The sequence below is a fragment of the Stegodyphus dumicola genome, chromosome X2, assembly GCF_044657685.1.
Source record: "Stegodyphus dumicola isolate Sdum_Otavi_A_Nest chromosome X2, ASM4465768v1".
Classification (NCBI taxonomy): Eukaryota; Metazoa; Arthropoda; class Arachnida; order Araneae; family Eresidae; genus Stegodyphus; species Stegodyphus dumicola.
In genome coordinates this window covers 45,827,863-45,852,532 of record NC_140781.1, presented here as the reverse complement: position 1 = coordinate 45,852,532, position 24,670 = coordinate 45,827,863, and the positions used below count along the sequence as shown (strand labels likewise).

The 24,670-nt window shown below is 32.1% G+C and overlaps 1 protein-coding gene across 5 annotated transcripts in view; it reads left to right on the top strand.

The window, feature by feature from the left end:
- The window catches only part of LOC118187367 (uncharacterized), a 781,272-nt gene that overhangs the window by 685,320 nt on the left and 71,282 nt on the right, over positions 1-24,670 (top strand). For 4 of the 5 annotated variants that reach the window (XM_085810184.1, XM_085810186.1, XM_085810183.1 and 1 more), the window contains one exon: positions 23,810-23,938. In XM_085810184.1, coding sequence (XP_085666310.1) covers positions 23,810-23,938 — 129 coding nt within the window. The remainder of the gene's footprint in view (positions 1-23,809; positions 23,939-24,670) is intronic. The other variant, XM_085810185.1, reaches the window with a different exon arrangement.

Below are 24,670 nucleotides of genomic sequence, written 5' to 3'. Positions count from 1 at the left end.
AACTGTGAAGTTTCAGTCGCTGTATTGACATCATAGATTCTTATCCATGGGAAAAAAAAAAACCCTCTCTTAGATCTTTTATTATTCGATGAAAGGTGAGGAAAGCAATCGTATATTTTTTGCCCTGGGGAAGAGACGGTGGCGGTAGGTTATCTTTTAATTCAAACCGTCGTATTTAACTTTGACACTTTCTCTTGAAACTTCTGCTGGATAAAACGAATTTAAAAACAAACTTTTTGAAATCGCTCCTAAAATTGAGTTAAAAATTTTCCGCCGAATGAGTGAGTTGACGTTTATTTATAATTCTTAGTGTGAGTACTTTTCATGTCTGTCTGGTTTGGACATTTTATATCAGTTATCATAAATTGTTACCCAGTTGAAGTCGTACGTCACCCTGGAACCGGGTTGTTTACCTTTAACGACATCGTTTACAAAATAAATGACATGTTGTTACAAGAGACTTATAAGTAATGCTGATAAAAATGAGCAAATTTTAGAATTTCTTTAAATTTTTTTCAGTTACATTTACTTCGTTAGTTAGAAAAGATTTATCCTTCTTGAACTATGTTTTAGCATATGCCTTTTAGTTATTTGGTAGCATTAAATCTGTCAAATTCTCATTATTTTGTTTGCCACAACTGTTTGTATAATTCTCTCACAACTGTTTGTACTTCTTTCGTTTTAAATTTATCCTGGAATTGTGCTTCAACATATTTCTTTTAGTTGTGTGGAACATTAAATTTCTCAGATTCTCATTATAAAGTTTAAGTTACAGCTATACTTACTGCTTCGATGGTTAAAAAGATTTATCTATATGGGAATGTTCTTTAGCTTAAGTCTTTTAATTGTTTGGAAATACAAAAGCTGTAAAATTCTCATCATTTTCTTTCAACTGCATTTGATTATTTAGCTAAAATAACTATCCTTATGAAACTACGTTTTAGTATATGGCTTTCAATTGTTTGGTTGTAGTAATATCTTTCAAATTTTCATTATCTTCAGTCATGTACAATTTTGGTGGAGGTGGTGCAATTCTTGAGGCTTAAGTTATGTTAAAGTTTAGGCTAGCTGCAAGTGTGAACAACTTACTGCACGAGTGCAGACACAGGATAATTTTTTTATAATAAAAATTGCGTCTTTTAACACGAAATAGAAACTGCCTCTCTGTATTTGTCTTTTGAAACATCATTCACCTACTAAACAACTTAAAACTGATGAGACTTAAGACTTTACTTTTATTTTATTTCAGTAACGATTTAATAATTTCTAAACGTACGTAAAGAACAATGCTTTTATGAAATTACATATGTTTCCATAAAATATTTTATCAGGAAATATATTCAGCATATTCGGTACAACTTAATCAGGAAAAAACATGTGGACAGTATCCAAAAATCTAATTATTTTTATTGAGTCTTTATTAGCGTTTACGTATGAATTGGATAATGGCAAAGCATGCGAGCGCTTAAGGGAAGGAATGCCTTCGCGGATGACTTCTAATGAAGACTGGCATGTATTTATATCACAGCTGGGGAAAGCTCCCTTGCAATCTCATTCGCCGGGATTTGAACCCAGGTCGAGCTACCAGCGTTTAGCCACTTTCTCACTTTTTGGCTGCTAGTGCATGTATTTCGAGTATTTATACACGAATTTTGATTAGTGTTTGATGAATTGTCCCTCCCGTATCACACGCTTATGGGCTACAGTAAAGAACTTCAACGTTTTCTTGGATATTGCAGCTTCATTACGAGATTTCCCCCACTTTAATTCCGTAAGAGTGAATTCAAAAATATTTTTAAACGAAAATAGTTTTAATGATAAAAATCTTTTATGATTTTATTATTTTTTAGTTTATTGGATGTGTAATGGATCTTGTTTATTTTATCAGCTTTATTAATCGTAAATTATTATTTCCTTTCGTTTTTAAAAGTTGTAAGCGTTAACAAATAACTTTCCCATCCGTCATGTGCTGTATGCGACTTTTTTTTTTGAAGTCGGTTTACTAAAGCGTAGACTAAACATTCTGTTTCAGATTTGCATTTTTATTATTAACCTTCGTAAAGTTTGCATTTACTGATGGAAAAGTTTGAAATGACGAACATTTCATGTCAAAGGTGCAAGGATGTTAGAATGAATAGCTGATCAAAGTTCTGTGCAATGGCTTTTGCTGCCAGTATCGCGGCCCTTGCCCCCCCTTTTTTTAATGAACTTTGAATTAAATACCATGAAAGTTTTCGAAGACTCTTCTGAAGGTCCTCTGCTGTTTCACTTACGATCCGCAACTGACTTTGACGCTTTTGCGATAGTTTCTCATGATGCAAAACAAGTCAGCCACTTTGGTATGCTATTTGTTCCTTTAAATTTTTCCGTGTATTTCATTCTTTGCATTCATTCTGTAAATGGCTTTTTTTTTTTTTTTTTTTTTTTTTTTTTTTGTAGGATAACTCACTAAATTGCATTCATATCTTAGGAGATGTCTTTAGTTCTCTTTCACTGTGAAGTAATTCTTATCATTTAAAACCCATTCACGTTGAAGAAATTGTAAAACATTCCCAATCCCGACAATAATCATTTTTGAGGGGTTGAAGTATTTTGGTTATATGTTTTAAATTCCTTTCCATATTTGGTGAATATTTTTAAATTTCAGGTATTCTTGTTAAATTTCGTTCACATTTTTTTTTCATCTAGTTTCGACATACTATGAGTGCGATACAGTGTAGTGCAATCAATCATACTCTGCAAAACAGTATAACTGTCCTGAAATGCAAAGCAGAACTGTATAGTGTAGTATAAAGAGCGTAAATACTGAAGCATTTCTTTGCCTGCTCGAAAAAGGCAAAGAATAAATGCTTCAGCTTTGTCATTTTTAAAGTATCATAGACTAGTAAGGTAATAAATGACAAAGGTCATTAATTAAGCAAAATCAATGGAACACAAGCATACAGAGTATTGCTATGAATTAGACAAAAATGGAAAAGTTTTGTGTGCATTTCAGTAATCAAACATAATGCTATTACCAAATATAGGTGCTTAAATATTAGCGCAATCACTTTGGCGAAGTTTGGCGGTTTATTTCAGAAGAAAAAGGTGATTGGGTGAATTTTCGGGTTGCAGCTTACAATGGATACTGGTTATCTAAAAAAGTATTATGCCTATGGTTTCCAGAGTTTAGTGACCTCTGAAAATTGGGAGATTTTGGTAAAATCCTAGTATACGGTGCAGCCTTGGCGCGATTTTGAAAATTATAGCCAACATCAAACATGATCCAAAGAACGTCTATATATACTATATACTATAGTGTATATACATTGTATATACACTATGTACATAGTGTATACTGTGTATATGTAGTATATACTATATATATTCTCCGAATGACCCGTTTACTACTCATCGTATATGTCCCGTTTTTACTGCTCATCATCAAAGTCGCCAAAAGTAGCCAAATTCGGTGTGCACCGGATACTAGGATTAAACCGAGATTTCTGCTAAGGTGGTTGCGATAATACGTAAGTACCTAAATATACATATATGCCAGTATATACTACCTAGGAGTGAAAAAAGCAGATTGTTCTTGGATTGCCTCTTGATTTGTTTCGTTATATGTCTGAAATATTTTGCTGTTTTAGATTTGAAACTTGTTTTAAATTTTAGCGCTGAACACTTATATTAGCTTAGTTTTATAGGGTAATGAGTTGGAATGGATTCCAAATTACTTCTGAATGTGACAGTCAGACTTTATTGTGTTAATGATATTTAGAGCTTATTTTTAAAATGGTAAGCGTAGCAAACCAAATTAAAAGTCCATGCCGTGGGGGTTGCGAATGAAGCTTTTGACTCAGATAAAAAGCGGAAAGGAGGCACAAAATTTAATTTCATTGTGACAGGAGATAGAAATATTAAGGGAGCGTTATTTTCAGATTCCCCTGAGATGTTAAAATCTGCCTGCACGGTTGTGATTGAAAACTTCAAGATAATTTGCGCCTAGCATTTTGTCTTCCTTTATTTTATTGTTACTGCCTGATTTTATTTGGCGGCAAAAAGCCAGTTTTTTGTAAATCGAAAGCAAAATAAATATTAGAATATGCTTGACGGTAGTATACACATCAAAATAAAAATAATATATATCGTATCCACCCCCCCCCCAGTTTTTAGAGCTAAGTTCTGAAAACTTAAGAAGTATTCGCATAATTTCCTGTATTGTACATAGTTCCTCCGTCTGAAGGCTATTTTATTGGTAAGTTGTATTCCCTTGATTATTTTTAATTCAGTATATTTAGTTTGTTTTTGCATTTTTGTATAAACATTTCATCGATTTTAATTTCCCTTGCATTTAAGATTTACGACGTGTTTTGTGCAGATTCTTTGTTAAGCTACCCAGACGTGGCAGGTGTTTGCACCCTTAAGAAACTTTCCAAACATGTGATTTCACCTTACTTCTGTTATTTACATTCCAGCTCATTTGTAACCTTATCTATTGCTGATGTGTTCGAGCTTTCGTTCGCCCCCTTTCTCCTTCATTCTTCCGATGTTCTTCTTAGGAATTGCTCTGAAGAGTCATTCATGTGAGGTGCCCCTGGGGCTTTAAAAAGTAACTGCGCCGGACCGCGACATGTCCATCTGTTTACCATCAGATATTGTAGCGTTACTATTACTATGCATTGCTATTAAGACTAGTTTTTTTCTTTTTTTAAAAAAAAGAAATGATGATGTGATAGTTAGCATTTTTACACATGACTAATTTTACAGTAACCACATTCTTCGGAAATTAAATTACTCGTATAATTTTCCCCTCTTGAGTTTTAGACGATAAAATTAGGCAAAAAAAGGGGGGAATAGGAATACGCGAGGAAATACCGTACTTGCATTATTTAATTTTGGAACATCCTGATATAAACTATATGGAAGTGACAAACGCCAGTGTAAGAGGTAAAATAAAGGTTCTTGCCTTCCTTGTCCCCCCCTCCAAATAAAGAGAAAGATTCTGTCCATTTTAAGGGCGAGTGACATGGGTCTGTCCTCTGAAGAAGTAAAAAAATTTTGAAATGTGTTGAGTAGAGCGAAAAGCCAATTAAATAAGAAAAGCCAAACACTAAATGAACTTAGCCGTCGTTTATTGAGGAAATGAAGATTCAAAGTCAAGGTTGTATTAAAATTTTGAAAGCTTTGGGATTAGAACTAATAACGTTAACTAAAGAAGGAGGAATTTTATGAATGTGGAAGGTTTAGTTTAAAAAAAAAAAAAAAAAAAAAAAAAAAAAAAAAAATTAATCATTAACATAATAAACGAAATGCTTTTGAATCGAAAATGTTCTGAGGCCCCCCTCACCAGTTGTCCATTCATGTATAGTTTTTTTATTATATATAGCCTAATACAGGTGGGATTTTAAATTTAAAAAATATTCAACAATATATGATTGCTTATGTATCCTTATAGCTATAAGGTGTACCAGTGACCGAGTGGTAAAATCACTGAACACTGATAGTTCCGACTTGGGTCCAATTCCAGGCGAACGGGTTAGCTGCATGGGGTTTTCCTATATTTACGTGTAGGCAGATAATCCTAGTGTGCTTTGTCATAATCAACTAAACCAAACAAAACCAACCTTATAGCTGTGCACGGTTGAAGATTTTCCTGTAATACCAATGAAGTAGTTAGTTTATACCAATGAAGCTGTTAAAAACCTAGGTCCTTCGGATATATTACATCGGAAGAGTGGCAAATACGGTCACATTTATAAAAAGTGAGAAATCAAGTATCCATTCCTTTACACGATTTCGCCAGTAACTTTTTTAACATCAAAACATTTTAATAACCTCAAAACATATTTTTTAATAAAATGTCTCTAAAAATATTTAAATTTAGTTTACCGTTCCGAGGAGAGGCCCACTAGCAGCCAAGCGGTAAATTCGCAGAACACTGGTAGTTCGGTCCGAGGTATCCAAGTGCCTGCCTAAATGCACTTGTCCACTTTGCCACCAGAGCTATGAAAGCTCTTTTATCTTACAGGTTTTTATATGAGAATGATTTCATTTATTTTACAAGGATTTTGTTTCGTTTAACCAATTTGCTTTAGACTGGAAAGAGTGAAACTTTATGTAAATAATCAAATTAATCTCTACATATAATAAGAGTCTGTCTGTCGGAGGGGGGTGTCTTTCGAACGTGCTACGCGTAAGCTAATAGACCCAGGGGTACGAAATTTGGTACATAGCGTGCATCTAGATAAGAGCCACTGCACCTCGAAGCGATTTTTTTTTAATTGCAATAATTTTTTTTTAAATTTATTTTATGTTTATGTTTATTTTATTTATTTATTTATTTTATGAAATCGCATCAAATCGATTGTTGCTGATATATCACTGTTGCCATTGTTGCTGATACCAGCACTGTCACCACTCGGAAAAAATTAGGGCGATAATTCTGTGCAGGTTTTTAATTTAATGTTTCTCTTAGATACTGGACGTTTGTCGAGAGGACGTTTGTTTTCCAGACGAAGCCACATAGTAGCTAGTGAATAATAAATTAGTAGTAGTTAAAAAAGTAAAACAACAATTATGTACTAACTTTAACGTCAGTTGGGTGGACTCATCCATACAAGCTTAACTGTTCTCAGCTAATTGAAAAAGATGGCCAAAAACACATGTTTCTGTTACGCTGATATAAATTTTGCTACAACGTATCAGTTCTAATTTTAACGAGATTACATTTGATAATAGATTTTAATTTATTATTATTACTACTTTTTTATTTTTTAACGTTTTAATAACCTAACAGTTGAAGTAATCTCCAAATATGTAAGTCATCTTATGTATGAACTATAAAAAAAAACATATCATGTACTTTGTTACAGCAGAAGGAAAGGAAACGCCATCGGTTTTTAACGACTTTTATCTTTGCTCATGTTTGGATCAAGTTGGGAAATCCATTACTTGAAAGGCTTTTTCTCCTCCCTTCCTAACAGTCTTTCTCCCCAGGGATTATGACAGATATGAATTTTTTGTCCCCTCAGTGGCAATAAGTTAGGATTATTTGAAACAAATGACACGTGAAGCTGTTAAAAGAGCAAAGCTTTAGCTTTATGTTTTGCTATATGTACTTTTGCAGTTAGGAATGATGTCTGCTTTGAATTCGAATCGGGTGGCCAGAAATTACCTTGTATTACATTCATTAATATGTATTTCTTTTTAACATATCATCGCTTCATAGTTAATGAATTTCCGTGTATGGATGTATGTATGAGTATTATATTGGAAAATGCTATTGCTGTTGCAGAAATATTGTGCTCTTTGCATGCTTTCACTTTCGGCAACTTAATGCCAAATGCTTGAAAATCAAAATCCTTGTATCAGGAAGATTCGGTAGCTTCATTTCCTGTTTTAAGCATTAGTGTTCCAAAATATTGAAGATCAAAGAGGCGTTTTATTTGCGCTTACTCATTTATACCTCATGAATGAGAAATGAATTTTGTGATCCCAAAATATATGAATAATTTCAAAAATTTTTCCATTAATTTCAAAAAGTCGTATACAGGGTACATAAGGATTTTAATTTTTATCATTATGATTATTACTTTTAATATTATTTTGTAATGTAAGAAACGTAACTTTTTTTAAAACAAAAGAATCACTGTATGCACTTAACTCATCCTATATGAAAGTTTGTTTGCGCATAAATTCGTTTTAAGTTGTGGTAAAATTGAATTTTTCCTTTGTGCAGATTAAGCTTAAATGATTCTTCTTATTGTAATCTAATACTTTTTCCTTATTGTTTATTGTAATTTAATAAGTTTTATTATAACACGTCTCGTCGAGAACTTTGACGTGTTAAGTAGATCTAGCGTCCTATGGTATCTTGTAATCCTAAAGTAACCCTTTCCTGTGTCTGCATGTGTGATAACATAATAACCCTGAAATTGGATCAAAAAGGATGACAGTAGGTATACTTAATTAAGTATACTTATTATCATCCTTTATAGATATACTGAATTAATTAAGTCGATAATAGGTATACTTAATTACTTATGTAATCATGAAATCTAAAAATATGTTTTCCCGTGGATGCAGTATTTTCAAGAAGTTTTTCGTATTCATTAACCCTTTTTTTTTATTTTTTTTATTTTATTTATAAAAGTGTTTACACTTTAAAAATAACATGGTGTGTGTGTGTTTTACGTATTTTATTTAACTTTTAATAACTGCATTTATTTGTCATTCTGTGAAACAGTGGTAACATAGCAGATTAATTTTCTTTTCTGCAGGCAAGGTACTTTAAAGTTTTCTATTGCAGTTCTTCTGAATATGGTATCGTTTCATATTGATTCGTGCAGCAGTTGTACTTTCTTCTATTGCTGTTCTTCTGAATGTAGGGTATCGTTTCATATTCATTTTCTGCATCAGACTTCCTAAGTTTTCTTCAAATTGCTATTCGTCTGGGTATAAATTATTGTTTCATGCACCTTTCCTACTTAAGCGTTTTCTTCTTCTAAGTGTTATTTTTCAGGATATAGTGTACAAGGTTTTATGTTAATTAACCCAGTTATCTAATTACTTTGCTTGTACATTACTTCTACTTTCGTCCACTCTTACCAAAATGTAAATTAGTTAAATTATAAATGTTCTTGAGTGTGAAGAGAGAGCTTTTGTTAGTTTTTTAACATCATTCTGCTATGCTTTCTTGTTATTTGAGTTGAATTTATAGGCTTTACCTTCGGCAAGCCTCTTTTTCTTTGAGAATACTTAAGGCTGAGCCGAGCTGTAGTCGGCCGCATTAATTAGTAGTTCATCATTCGGACTGACTTACGCATGTGAGTTCTGAATTTCCGGCAAGCACGAAATTTGTTGTTATATTTCCGCATTATGTGACCGTCAGGGTTATATGTTAATAAATAGCTTTCTTTTAAACCTACACTCTGATCTGTAATTCATATAGTTAGAAGGCAGAGATTTGCCACTTTACAGTATTGTTGACCGCATAAAAGTATTTGCATATTGCTTTCCTGTAGTATAGACATTTTAAAGTTTGCTTCTGTTACTATTCTTCTGAATCTGACTTGTCATTTTACGACGTTTGATCACGTATAGTGCTTCAAATGTTGTTAATTTCTGAAGTGTTTCATTCTGATACAAATTATTTTGTTAAAAAATATAATAAGTAATTTTGGAACGGAAAGAATATTAGGTACTTTTCCATTTTGCCTGCGCAAGCGATGAAGTCGCCAAAAATGGTACAACCGATGCCAAACGGGATATTTTCGTTGGCAACCTTTTATGCTTCATTTTCAAAACAAGTCGCAGCCATTTCTTATCAGATTGACTGTTTCTTTCAATACTGGCATACGATTACATATAATTTTTACCAGATAATTCAATTTTATGCCCTAATACAATTTGCGGTAATTAAGACAGTTAGGATGCAATCACACCGCCCACCCGAAGGCAAAAGTATAGAAAAAGAAATGTCCGGGGTTAAATTCATCAATTCTAATGAGAATGCACTAGTGAAGTAAAGCATTGCGGTTTTACATAATTTCTAAGTAAGGTATTCGTACGAATGGAAATAATTCTCGCATCTAATTTTGTACTCCAAATTAAGACTTAACTTCAAATTCATGTAGGTAATTATTGAGAGAATTAGACTTTTGCAGCGTAGTTTACCTGAGATGAGATCACTTGGGGTCACGTGTTATGAAACGGCGAATTAGGATGTTGTACCATGAAAGCATAGTAGATTCTTAAATTAATGTCTATTTACAAATTTATTGCCTTTTTACAAAATTTTTAACGATGTTAAAAAGTTTATGCCTTCAAAATAAAAAATTTCTTAGAACTAACATTTGTTAACATTTTTTTTTATTTGTGTACTGTGTGTTGTCACTAATAAAGTCTGCTTGGCGAGATTTGCGCCGGCAAAACGGAAAAGTACCGAATATTATAATTATTATGCATTTTTCTTAGAAATAGTAATTTTCTTCGGTAACATTTTTGTATATTATTTCCTTTATATATTGTGAAGTTAACAGAGTTTGATATTATTTTCTTCTTTTCATATTATATTTATTCTAAAAAGTGGTGTAATTAAACTGAAACAAATTAAATCGCCTTTTGGTTGACTAATTAACTATGGCAGAGCTACCCGGGGCTGTTTTGAAATAAGTGCAATATTGCGGAAAGCTTATGTTTTTAGTACCGAAGTAAGGCAATTTTATCTGTTTACATATGGTCAAAGCGTGTATATCTGGAGATTTTGATTTATCCATTTACATATGGTCAAAGCGTGTATATCTAGAGATTTTGATTTATCCATTTACATATGGTCAAAGCGTGTATATCTAGAGATTTTGATTGTGGTTAGAGAAAGAATACCCTACCGAAGAAAGTAATTTTGTTCTTATGCTTGCATAATGGAGGAAGATAATATATGGGTGTAAATATATGTCTTGAATACTATATCTTTTGGTGATCATCAACAAGGAAGTTGTTTCGATTTAAACATATTCTTAGTTTTTCTGCTAATAAACGCCGAATAAAAAAACCTTGTGATGAGGTAATTTCTGCAAAACAAGTAAAACGGATTGTATGACATCACCTGAAGTTTTTCTTTCAGAAATCGGAAAAAACATTGTTGAAAGTTGTGATCAATCCGGTATTCATTCTTTCTTTGTTGCTGTATACAATAGATGGTCATTTTTTTCTTCTCTAGCCATGTGATGAAACCTTCGGCTCAGAGATAACTGACTCTTCATTCTCATACTGTCTGCTTCCAATAACTGTCTCTTCCACCTCACCCCTCAATCTCCAGAACTTGTTCGAAAACTGTTCCCTCATACCCTGTAATGAGGTGACCTCGCTTTTGTTGAATGAAACGACACAAACCATCACTATTCCTCGGTTTCTTCGTCTTTGTTATGGGCGAGGTCATTTGGACACTTCTTTCATTTTGTGGCAATTTTTTTTTCCAGTTGATGATATTATATTCTTCTCTTGATAAAAGTTGACGAAAAGAAAAGGGAACAAAACACACGCGCTTCAGTCGTCATATCTGTGTAGCTTCGGGATTTGCCGTGACTTTTTTAGCCTATCCTAATGAAAAGATTCTGACCAAGGCTCCTATTGTTCATCTATATACTGTCATCTGGATATTATTTCCGTTTGTTGGATTTCGAAAGAAGTTGATGAAGTTTAACTGATTACTTTACCAAACAATCTCTTTGGTATGACAGTGAATTGATTTCATCTTTTTTATATAATCACGTGTTAGAAGTTTAGAGGCTGTTTACTTCCGTGATTTGTCCTTGTGTGACATTAAAATTCACTTCAATTAAGTACACCTATTGTTATTTTCCTAATGCGTATTTTAGATTTTGCGTCATGCGGTTTTAGGCCCATAAATAAACATTACAATATAAGAACACTTCTTATTTTACGGAAGCAGAATATTTTGTCAATTAATGCATTTATTGTCATTAGTTTTACTTATGTATTTATATATTTACTGCAGTTCAATATCAGATGTTAAAAATAATTATCACAAAGCTGTCATTTCTCTTTTCAATTATTATCTGCTTTATTCAGTAGCCGAAACCTACATATCGGGAAATTATCCGTTAAGTATTCAAATTATAAACATTAAATTCAGTTTACTCGATCAGTTAACCTGAGATTTTAGTCTTTAATACTACAAAACCATTTGAATGAAATATGCTTCGTCAGTCAGGTTTATTGCATCCTTATTACAATGTAGTAATGACCAAATTTTAGTTCAGTTTGCGCATAAGAACGTAGGGAGGGGAAAAGAAAAATCTTTCTATTTGCCCCTTTTGGCGTTGGCAACGTTTATGGTCAATGCATTGAAGTAGTACTGATAATAATTAGAATTCTTTCAGTTTATTATTGGATCACCTGAAAAGTCCCCCCGTTATGTCGATAGTTAATATATCAATTTTCGTGCCACAGTTTGTGTCGTCATACTTCTTGTATGCTAGTTCTGTGGCTTCATGGCCTCCAAGACTGAGATTTTATTTCGCCATACGATTTAAACATCCACTTACTAAACATTTTTTAAGGCTAGTTGTTAGAAAATGAACAATGTTATTCTTTAGAAAATGAACAATGTTTTTCTTTACTCCTTGGGTTTTGTCACTTTTAAGCTGCTTCATTTAAGGTATTAGAAACAACCCTATACATGAGACTAGTTTGAAAATTCATGTGAGCGCATGGGTACGAGAATAGTTTATGAAATTGGGGTCTAGATATCGTAACGCCGGGCATACGGGAAATACCTACGTAGCAGATGACAACTTTCATGTCTTAATCGTGATCGTATTTTAAAAGTGGTAAACGCTGATTGTGTTAAAAATTTATATTTCTCGTTATTTTGTTGTTACTTATAGTCATCCGGTACTGTGTACAAAAATAGTCATGCTAGAATTTCCTTTGCAAGTACTTTCGATGGAATTCTTTTGCAAGTGGAAGAGAATTAAGTCTTAGCTTATACCGAAATTTTGTAGTTCTGTATCGTGTTTGATTGCTTCGCTTTTCTTATTTTGTGATATCTGTTACAATGAATTTATTTATTGCATCATATTTATTAGTGTTTATATGTTGTATGTATATATTTATCTGTATATATTTAAATTCCTTTTATTGTATTGTTTTGTTGTTTATTAGTCCAAAGGACTATTAATTTCGTTTTGGCATTTTGCGTTGCTTTCATTTCAAACTGTTGCCACTAAATATTATCGCCACGTATTATATTTAAAGAAAATAAATAATGAAGAATCTGCCTGAATGTTTCTCCTATTGTGATAAAACAACGGTACCTAAAGTCATCAAATTTTGAATAACGTAATCTTCCACCGAATATGGGCATCTGGAAGCCTTAATTTGGAATTTGTTTTATTATCGACTTCATACTTTGTAACACTTTAACGAATTTTTGATTAACAAACTCAACGATTTCAAACCGAGCAATGGCAATACTGTACGGGGAAAAAAACAATTTTATCATCAGCACGCGAGACATTCTAAAGATATGCTCATTTAAAAATTATTTTGCGATATTGCTGTTGAATTGAATTTTATGGCTTAAGTGCGAAGGGCAGGATATTTAATAAATAAAGGTAACATACAAAACGTTTTAAAAAGGTCCCTTTGGGCGTAATGTAAAATCTGAAAGCTTTCAGACTTTTTTTTGTGTGTGTGTGTATGTGTTTATTATTTTGTTTTGTATTTGTTATTTGTTTTGTATGGGTGTTGTTTCTGCTATGCAATTGTTGATTTTATTAATATGAGAGTGGTAAAGTTCAGAATGTAAAAATAGCTTTCTTTGAATGAATGAAACCGTGAGATACGCTTTTCACTTGACAGATCTTTCTTGAATTCTCTGTAAGCTCGTGTGTTACATAAAGACAACTAAGAGAGCTCGGAATTGTATTTGTTGCTGTTTTTAGTTGATATTTAATTACGAAATTTAGCTGCGTCGTGAGTTTACTCTTCAAGTGATTTTGGAAATTACCTGTATTTCTGGAACCCTAAGAAGAAATTGTTTATATTATTATTTACGTTCTGCTTATATTGTTGTTTGGTAATAGTACTTTTCCGTTTTGCGGGCGCAAACGATAAAGTCGCCAATAATGGTACAACTGATGCCAAATGTTATATCTTCGCTGGTAACTTTTTACGCCTCATTTTCAAAACAAGTCGCAGCCACTTCTTACCAGATTGATTGTTTCTTTCAATACTGGCATACAATTACATAGAATGTTTACAAAGATAATTAAATTTTATGCCCTAAGACCATTCGCGGTAATTAAGTCAATTAGGATGCAATCGCAATGCTCACCCGAAGGCGAAAATATAGAAAAGCCCAAATCAAGGGTTAAATTCATCAATTCTAATGAGAATGCACTAGCGAAAAGTTAAGCACTGTGGGTTTTACATAATTTCTGAGTAAGCTATTCGTACTAATTGAAATAATTCTTGCATTTAAACTTGTATTCCAAATTAAGATTTAACTTGAAATTAATGTAGATAATTACTGAAAGAATTAGATTTTTGTAGTGTAGTTTACGTGAGATGAGATCACTTGGGGTCACGTGATACGAACCGGCGAATTAGGATGTTGAGCCGTGATAGCATAGTAAATTCTTAAATTGTCATTTTACAAATTTATTGGCTTTTTAAAAATTCATTGTCTTTATTTATTGGCTTTTTATAAAATTTTAAACCATATTAAAATGTTTATGCCTTCAAAATAAAAAAATTTTTAGAACTAACATTTGTTAACATTTTTCATGTGTGTACTGTATGTTGTCGCCAACAAAATCTTCTTGGCGAGATTTGCGCCGGCGAAACGGAAAAGTACCTTAATTTTTATAATAACTTGTTAATTTTTTCCTCCTATTCAAAGTGATCATTCAGAGAGATATAAACGAATGAATAGCGCGTAACAGTAATATAGCTTGTTTTCTGTTTGAATGGATTTAGATATGCTAGTAGCTATGAAAAGAAATTTTTACTTGAAATTTAACTATACTATTATCTTTTTGAATAGCTTTACTACATAAACCACTGCGTAGCTTTTAAGTGAAAAAACAAATAGGTATTATTTACGTATTAACGCGTAATTTGGCGATTTTTTCAAATGAAAAGGTAAAAGCGACTTATCGGTGCAAGTTGGTGGTTTTCCTGCCACCCCCCTTTTTTAAGAGATTCCCAAAGTATCGATATTTATCCTAAGTCGTAAACATTATCAACATATCAAAAGGAAACATTCTTCACCAATTTAAAATAACAAATTTGAATTGTTAAATAAGGATTACGTGATACATTGAAAGATGCATTAAAAAAAAAAAAACTTGCATTCTTCTTCAAATCGTTCTATAATTTTTTTGCGCTATTCTACTCCTGAAGTACACAGCGATCTGTTTTTGCTTTAAAATAATCGGTGAATTGGAGAGACACGGCTTCGTACAACCCTCGGTAACAGCGGCTATCGAGGAAACGCCTTTTTCATTGTTGTTCCCTTTACAAAAATTTCCGCAGAATTCTTTATTCTTGTGGAAATTTTACAGTTTCTTCCCTTGGTGGCAAATTCCGCAAGCTTATATATTTTACAATTAAGTTTAAAGCAAAAAATAGCATGCTTTGTCTATAAAAACATTAGAATTTGAATACAGCAACAACAACAACACACACACACACACACACACACACACAAAAAAAAAAAAAAAAAAAAAAAAAAAAAGCATAACGAAAATAGCGGCATTTACTTGACTGAAGGACTGGGCATTTACTTGACTGAAGGACTGATATGAGCATGGTTGGCAGCGTTTGTCACATTCTGATAATTTGGCGACTTCTACTAAGGTGGTTGCGTTAATACGTAAGTACCATAAATAAAATAAACAAATAAAAATAGATCAAAAGTAGCGTAATGATTTTGATTATATTATTGCTGCATACTTCATATACATTGAGTGTGTGCATAGAAAATGTGAAAATATATGTTCGTAAATTATGATAATAATATTCCCGAGTATATTCATGATCAAACTAAAATATATTAAAAGGATAAAAGTAGGATAAGTTAATAATTCCAGAATTTTAGTCATTGAACTAAATGCTGTTGAGAATAAAATGAAACAATTTTTAAATTATAAAAGATGAGTAAATAATTTTTCAGACAAAATTGGGTATTTTCTCGTAAACAAATTGAAATTGGGGTATTTTCTCGTAAACAAAAGCGTTTAAAACTAGAGCTGAATTTTAGCTAAGCTAAATTGCTGAAATTTTAAAATATTTAATAATGTAGATAAGAAATTCTGCTATATAAAGTTTTCACGATAATTATAAGGCTAGTTTCATCCCCTGCCCGCCAATTCAGCAATATATATTCTAGTCGCATTGTTTGTTTATTTATTCAGTGACATTTTTAAACTTAAAAAGTTTTATTTCCTTTAAATTATTCCTCTCATTACTCAATACTGTGGTATTCCTTGTTAATTACTTAGTTTTCTTGCTTTGTCTGATTAAAATTCTTCTGTTGCTTTCGCCTCTTTTTCTCGCTTTCTCAAAGTTACTGAATCATTTTCTTTCTCTCTTATGTTACATTTCTTAATTAAAGCTTCGTTTGCCTAATATTTTTTATTGCAGTGCGCATTTTTTACCGTCTTTACGTAGAATTAAACAATTTTTACTCGTAGCATTTTGTTTGTTTGCAGTATTTAATGTAATTTTGTACTGAATGTAGCTCTTTTTATAGAATGCATGCTTTTTCTGAATAATTTCATCATAGAAGCACCGTAATAGCCATAGTTAGTAAATTTTAAGTATTGCATATTCTATCTCAAAAAGTGTTTAGAGATCTAATCAAACTGTAAGAAAATTAGTGACTTCATTGGCGATTATGCAATATCTTTTGCTAATGGGTGCGCGTTTCATTTGGATTAGGGTCTGTTTTTATACCTTCCAATTTTGTCAAAATATTTTTCATTAAAATATCTTTGTCAGTTCAAAAATAAAGCCAACATATTAAAATGTACATGTGCCTTGGGATTTAAAATTTTATGCTTAATAATCTTAATTAAGAGAAGACACTTTTTGCAGCATATCTCCTGTAAGAAAGGATCCGCAAAGTAATTATTTTATAACATTTATCTGCTTAAATAAATTTAAAATATTAATACTTAAATTCAGTGAAAATTTCAGAAATTCCAAATGAATATAAACATTTCTTTTTCTTTTTTTAAATTGAAATGAAATGGAAAAAGGACTGCTTAGGTTTAAGAAATCGAGTTTAATTCGCGTATTAGTTCTGATGGTACGTATAATAAAAATAGAGGTTTGAAAGAAAAACATCTTTTAATGAAAACAGAAGGAAGAAATAATTTAGAGTTTCCAGTGATCAATTTCAAGTGGAATTACCTTTAAATGCTTTACCAAATAGTAGATTTTAATATTAGTTTTATAAACGTCCAACTTTTACTAAATCATGCGAATAAACATCTAAATTTGTTAAAAATCTTTATCTAATATCTACTTTGCTGTTAGTGAGTTAATTCTGTACTGTAAAAGACGAAGTTTTGGTCTGACCGAAGACTGGTTTGAGTTTTAAAGTTTTTTTTTGGGGGGGGGAAAGGGGTCCAAAAATTTTTTTTTAAAGTATAGATTTGTTTCAGTTAAGAATTTCTTATGCTTAGTTTATATATATAATTAATTTATTAGTTTTCTAATTGTTAATTGGTTTACTAATTTAATGATTAATTTATATTAATTAGTTTATCAATTTAATTATTGATTTGCATTAATTAGTTTACTAATTTAATTATTAATTTATATTTATTATTTGCCGAAGAGGAAATTAATTCACTTTTTAATCATGACGATAGAACTGTTACGGAGATGTGCGAGGAGCAAAAATCATACCTGGCTTGATGGTTAAAACATCATTTTTATTTTGAACAGAAATAATGATTTAGAAAGACATTTTAGCTTAAATCGGTACAACACTAGCGATGCTAAACACGCACCGCAATTTTTATATACGCAGTTTACATTTCAGATAAGAGAGAAAAAAAAAAAGCTTAGCCAAGAGACGTGACTTTCCTTGGCAGATGAAGCAGCGGAAGAGTGACGCCTAATTACTGCAGTAGTATTTATAAGCTTTAAAAGTTTTTGTTTTAATCCTGAGCAGCAATTAGGCAAAAGATTTCTCACTGCGGTTGCTGCAAGGAGATAGTGATATAGCAAAGTCCAATATGGAGCCTGGAAGAGGGGATGTAGGCAATTAAAATTAAGAATTTAAAGGGCCGTTCCAATTAAGTTTAATTTGGTTTTTTTCATATTTTGTTATCTTTTATAAATAAATAAATATATATATATATATTTAACAAGAATAATTTTGTTATTTACATTTAAAACAATATTTTTAAGCGTTTTGGTGAAAAATGGCTCTCCATTGTTATTATGTATTGTTATCAATATTTTATCGCTTCCCATAGTATACTACATTTAGTAGCAAAACATGACTGCAAAACTTTCCCTTTAATAAAGAATTAACTACTTTGCTAATTATAGTAGCTGAAACGAACAATGCATATACAGTTACTCCTTTAACCAAACGTGCAACTGAAAATAAGTAAATTAGTAAGAATTAAAAATAAAGGTATAGTTTTGCTTCGTTATTCAATTTTACTGCATATCGGGAATGAAGCAAGAGATTTAATCCCACACTGCATAAATTTTCGCAATTGGAAACAGGATAGGTGCCTATAAAATGTAATCTAAGTTCATGTTGACGAATAACAACGCCATGAAATCAGAGTTAACTTTCGGGAAATTTTTTTCTCTTTTAATAAGGTGAAGTGTTTTGCTATCCCTTTTTTGTTTTCGTAATCCCGTTATTCGAGTTAAGACGTAAATTGGTTAAAAATTGCAGAAATTTATGATAAGTTTTTATTGGGCTTATTTTAATAAAAACAAATAGAATGCACATAACAAAAATTTTAATGAAAAGAATTTTGAATAAGTTTTGAGGTGTTTTATTGTACCCATGAGCACCATAAAAATATATAATAATATTTGTAAACTTCAGTAACCTAAGTATTTATTTTTTTAAGGTTTTTGACACTTAATAATTTTTATTTCACGCAAATTGATATTTCAATTTTCAGTCAAATCCAAGTACGCCGTACTTTCGAGGTTTGACTGTATATCAAAAAGTCACAGTGAGCTTTCAGTTCAAATGTCTAAATACGAGTATACAGTTGAAATTATTTATTAATTTCGAAAATGAGGTCGGGTAATTTTTTTTTTTGCGACACCTTTTTAAGCATAGTATTCAATCTTCACTCAAAGTTATATTGTTAGCAAAAGCTACTTTTATGATCTCTCATCGAAACTACCAGAAAGCAATCATATCCGGTTAGCTTGTTGTATAAAATGTCAAATGTCTTAACACTTTTCACTTGTTGATTGATATCTTACATTATGTTGCATGTAGTACTACAAATAATATATTGTCTAAGCTGTTTTGTACCAGTCAGTAACCTACAGCTGAAGAAGGATAATCGTCATTCCTTCCATGCGATGTAAAAATCTTGTTTTTCTTGCTACGGAAAGTGCTTACATTATGTTCCATGTGGTATTACAAGTAATATATTGTCTAAGCCGTTTTGTACCAGTCAGTAACCCACAGATGAAAAAGGATAATCGTCATTCGTTTCAGATGACATCAAAATCCTGTTTTTCTTGCACCGAAACGTGTAAAGGAGATCAGAATCTGTCAGATAAAGCGTGCCAGTTCAATCCAGCTTTCGGAAATAAATAGAAAAAGAGAACCGTGGAATAATCCCTAAGGCCACCAAACTCGTCTACTTCAGTGCTGCGGTCATTGAGAAAGATAAAAAAATATAAATGTATAGCTAGTTGTAATTGCATTTTGTTGTCCTGAACTCGATAGCTACAGTTATTAAGAATTAAAATGGCTATTATATATATAGCTTATTATTTGTTTGAAATGAAAGTTCTTTGAAAATGGGATTGAATTGCCATTCGCTTCTGTTTCTGATGATAATATAATTCAAAGTTAAACGCATCATAGCGCATTCAAAATGGAATTTATTTGAAAATGAAGTGTTTCGTCCTTCAGTTCTATCTAGTATGATTTTCATATAAGGGATTAATAAATATTGCTTGAATTTTTCAGTTCATTTCTGAATTTATTCTTTGCCACCTAAACATTATTTACATTGCTCTTCGAAGCAATGGCATATTATCATGGTGTAAGAATACCATGCTATTTATCCACAAAAGCTAATTATCGCATACATTTTCTGAGGCGTATGCTTAGAGACTTTCACTTCTGTATACTTGGGGCTCTCAATATGACAAAAATTCTTGCTATTACATTTTAAAATTTCAATACACATTTTTATTCAGTTTCATAATTTTATATGTTTTTATTAAAGCCTACACGCTTGAAGGGGAGATAATTATTTTTATTGTCAAATCATCCCTTACTTTGCCACAGACGTACGACAGAGATGCCTATGACAAAAACTGTTCACTTTTTTTATTTTAAATGATTCTCAGTTATCCTTAATCTTCATCAAGGCAATGATTATCTTAGTAGTGTATTGAAAGTATCGAATAAGTATAGAAGTGATTTCCATAAAGATCTTATTTATTATTTAAAATTGTAAAGAAAGCATTAATCTGCAGTGTATGAGCACAAATCACTAACTGAAAGGATATTTTGAAATAATTTTAAAATACATGACATTTCCCATATGCGACGCAACTGTAGATAATCTCAGAGGTTCTAAAAATTAATAGTAACTCTGAGAAGATCTGCTTAAGGTATTAATAATGTTTATTAAAAACGACATCACTGTTCTGAATTGTATTTCCCCCCCTTCATTTATCGAGGTGCGTTGTGTTTGTTCTTTTAGATTTAAAAAATATTAAAATGGGGCTCAAAATTTTTCACTTTGTGTCCGTCAAACATATAATCTGCAACTAATCCTAAGAATTAAAGAATGCAAAATGAACAGCGAAAAAATGTAAATAAAGTAATATACAAACAAGTACATTAACAAGCATATAAAATTCCTAAGTTCAAAATGTGAGTAAAAGTATATTAAGCATAATATTTTACATTGTGTTAACGAAATAACAAAATACAGTTAAATTTCATATATCGAATCTCCCAAGAAATAATTTGATATTTTAAAATTGTAAGTAATTTCCGTTACAGAAGACTTTGAAATCGGATGTTAAGATTGGATTTCAGCTTTACGAATTTCCTGTTAATGCGAAGATGGAATATGGCATGATCAGTCTCACATAATGTATTTGATAACAATACTTCGAAATTTACAGATTACGTAATCAAAGCTTACATTTGCAGGCTGATATCTGTTAAATGTGTCAACCTTGGAGTATGAACGAATCGCAGAAAACAGCAAAAAACAGAAACTGGCCTCTAGTGGAACCTTGTATTTTGTAGGAAATTATTTGTTTGAATTTCCTAAGCTTCCTTGTCTCGTTCCTCCTACTTATTTCTGTGATATTAAAGTTTGAACGAAGCTTAAAACAAGAAAGAATATTCCATTAAAGCCTCTAAAAAAGGCTCTGCAATGTAAAACCTTTTTTAACTTTTATTTTCAGCTCAGAATGTCGGAAATTTTATTCAGTCCCACACATGTGACGTGTATTCATATAGAGTCTTTACAAAAGTGTTCTTTTTTTATTTTTCCTTTCATTATCTCCACATTTTGAAGCATAGATTTGTTTTTGCGTTTTGTAGAACTGTCACCGTTCTTTACATATCTAAGTAACTTAGCTAACAACCCTAAGAGAAATAACACAACTCAATATAAGAAATGAACTGGAATGTGAAGCCATAACATTCGGTTGCGGCATTAAGTGCTATGAACAACGCACCATAAGGGCAGATGCACAAACAGGAGCAGAATCGGAATGTTCTGTATTTTGAGAGTTGCTGAATCGTAGATTACTGGATTAACGTGATGCTGCTTGGTTTACTTTATTTAATTCGGCATTAAGCATGCGTAGTACGTCTGAACGCAAGGGGGTGTTCACTCTTTTGATATACTGTTATTTAGCAAACTTATTATAATGTTATTTAGCAATTTTATATACAGTCAAAAGTCGTTAATTCGGACACCCATAATCCGGAATAATCTATAATCCGGACCTCAAAGCTAAAATTTACTGCGCATGCGCCGCGTTGACGCATGCGCATAGGCGTTTACGCGTGCGCGCAAGACCTTTACGACTGCAAATATGCGTCTGCGCAAGCGCAGAATACGTTTTCGCGTGCGCGTTTAATGTATAACGGACGGTATAAGCTAAAATTATCTAATTATCTATTTCAGTTAATGTTGATGATTGTTCCTTAATCTTCGAATTGGATCCGGCTTATTATTTTTTGCAGACTGTAAGAGCAATTTTATAAAAGTAAGCTTGAACTTTCGATTATGTCAAATTTCCGATGCTGGAGCTCCCAAAGGATCTACAAAACGAAAGTATGTTTCGATGTCCATCAAACAAAAAGTGGAATTGCTACAAAAAATGGATAAAGGCATATCCTTTGTTTATCTAACCGTTCCGAAATCTGTTTATCAATTTCACGCTGCTCTGCGCGGGGGGAGGGGGGGAACGTCGCGGCGCGCAATGAACTGGAGGTTGATCTGTCAGCACTATCGTTATCTTCAGGGCAGATGTTTTTATTTTATTCGGCTTATAATTCCTTACTAAATGTAGTATTTCATCTCGATGTACTCCGTCTTTGATATGATTTAAATCAAATTCCTCGTCATTATAAATATCACGAATACAAATCAAATAGTTTTCTGGTTGCAATTTTCTAATTTCGGCTATGCGTAATGTATGCTTAACGCATGCGCGTTGAAAGATATGTTTAATAAAGTAAACAAATAAATATTAAGCTTCTTTTTTTGTAAATTTTGATACTCTTTAGATCATTAATTGCTCATTATTTTATAAATTACGGTTTCATATTTTTAATTTTATAATTTCTGCATGCCATCTTACCAGATTTAAACTGATGATCTATAATCCGGAATCTCCGAAGTCCCGACGAGTCCGGATTAAAGACTTTTGACTGTATTTGCTTTAGAAAACATTTCATCAAAACAACATTTAAGTATTTAGTTTCATACTTAAGTTTACTTTAAATTTCGATTAAAAAATAATTGGACTTAGCTTGGCGCTTGGATTCGAAGTATGCATGTAAAAAGTATTAGATAAAAAGCATAAAAATATAGAACAGTCTCAGTCGCCAGATTTATTCATACATGCAGGTCATTATTTAAATACTTCGTGTTCTTCATTAGATTCTATTATATAACACTTTCGAGTATGAATCTCGAAAATGTTATAAGATGTTATGTTTCATTTAAAATTATTTGACTAAATATTTGGTTACAAAGTAAATAATGGTGTAAAAACCGTATAAATCTCGTATGTCTGGTGGAATAAATCCTTCTGTACTATTAAGCGGTATATGCAGTGCATAAACCTGCTGTTATTGTGTTGGCTATTGTCAATAGTAATAGTTTTATAACAGATTTACTGTGGGTCTTGCTGCCTGTCGAAAGGTAGTTGTACTAAAACGAGTAAATTGAAGTCATAAAGTTTATGCAGCCATAAAGTTGTACAAAAATATCATTAGTTGTGAGCAGTGCGATATTTATCTCCCTCATTTTTGGTACAGAATGCTTTGTTAAATGAAATTTCCCTTGTAAATGCTCCTTATACCCTTTCATCTTTTTAATGAAGTGTGTGTGTGTGTGAATATGGCAAAGCCTCGAGGGCTATCTGCCTAAGAGGAGGGATGCCTTCGTGGAGGACTTTCTAAGGGAAACTGGCTCGTATACACGTTACACATGGGGAAAACCACGAAAACGCCCATGCAGCCAGCCCGTTCGCGGGATTCGAACCTCGGACCGAACTACCAGTGTTCAGCGACTTTACCGCTCGGCCGCTGGTGGGCCCTTTTTAATGAAGAGAGGAGCATAAGTTGCGTGCTTAAGTGTGTGGAGAGAAGAAAGTAAATACTTTTGTTAGAAGTATTTCAGAAATTTATAAATACGTTTTTTATCCTCTTGCTAGCATAATTGTGCAAAATTTGCCACAGGTAAGGTGACTGCAGTATAGAATATGATGAAGATATAAGTTAAGTTTTAAATGTTTCAAAAACTGTGTGACTGTATTATACTTTAGTTTGCATCCTTTGAATTGAATTGAATTCTTCTTCTAGCAACAAAAACTGTCTACTCAGCAACTCAAAGGAATTCGAAGGCAGCAACAAGATCAAATCAGGAAACAACAGGAGCAATTGGTCAGACAGCAGCACAAAATTCAGGAACTTCAAGTAAGGGATTTTGCTGTAAGTTATTTTCTTTTGTTTTCTGAGGATTTCTAGTTTCTTTTCGTTCTTTTCCCTTCTTTTGTAAATTCCTTGCCCTCTCAAAAATTATTGCTTAAAAGATTCGTAAACTGATGCAATATTTAAAATTCCCTTGCTAACAGTTATCATTATCATTATAACAGATTTACTGTGGTCTTGCGACCTGTCGAAAGGTAGTTGTACTAAAAGTACTACAAACTTCAGCAGTTTAAGATAAGCATTTTATAACTTAAATGTAATCTTATATATAAAATGAATAGTTTTCGTTATTTTGATTATGACAAAGGTTATCTACCTTAGTATGCTTTGTCGCAGTTAAAGTGGAATCAGCTTTGATATGAACTGGAGGCTATTCTGCGTTTATTTACTTGCCGTGAAACGTTTATGGAATCGGCCTGATCAGATGTCGGGAATAGCATCTAGTTGTTGTTCTAGGCTTGAAAATTGTTTCTAGGCTTTAGTTACTCGTTCAGTAGTGAGCTATAGAGAATACAGGTAATTACGTCTTTGTTAAATATATGCTATTCAAGCTCTGGAATTTAAATCTCTAGGAAACTGTTTCATCTAATATCATTAAAAATTGTTTTCATTGCCTAGAGTTATATACTCAGCTCTATGCAGATGACGAAGCATTATGAAAATTTCGTAATGTAAAAATGCACTCAGCAAATTTCAGGGTAGGATTAGAGAAACAAATTACGAAATTATTGC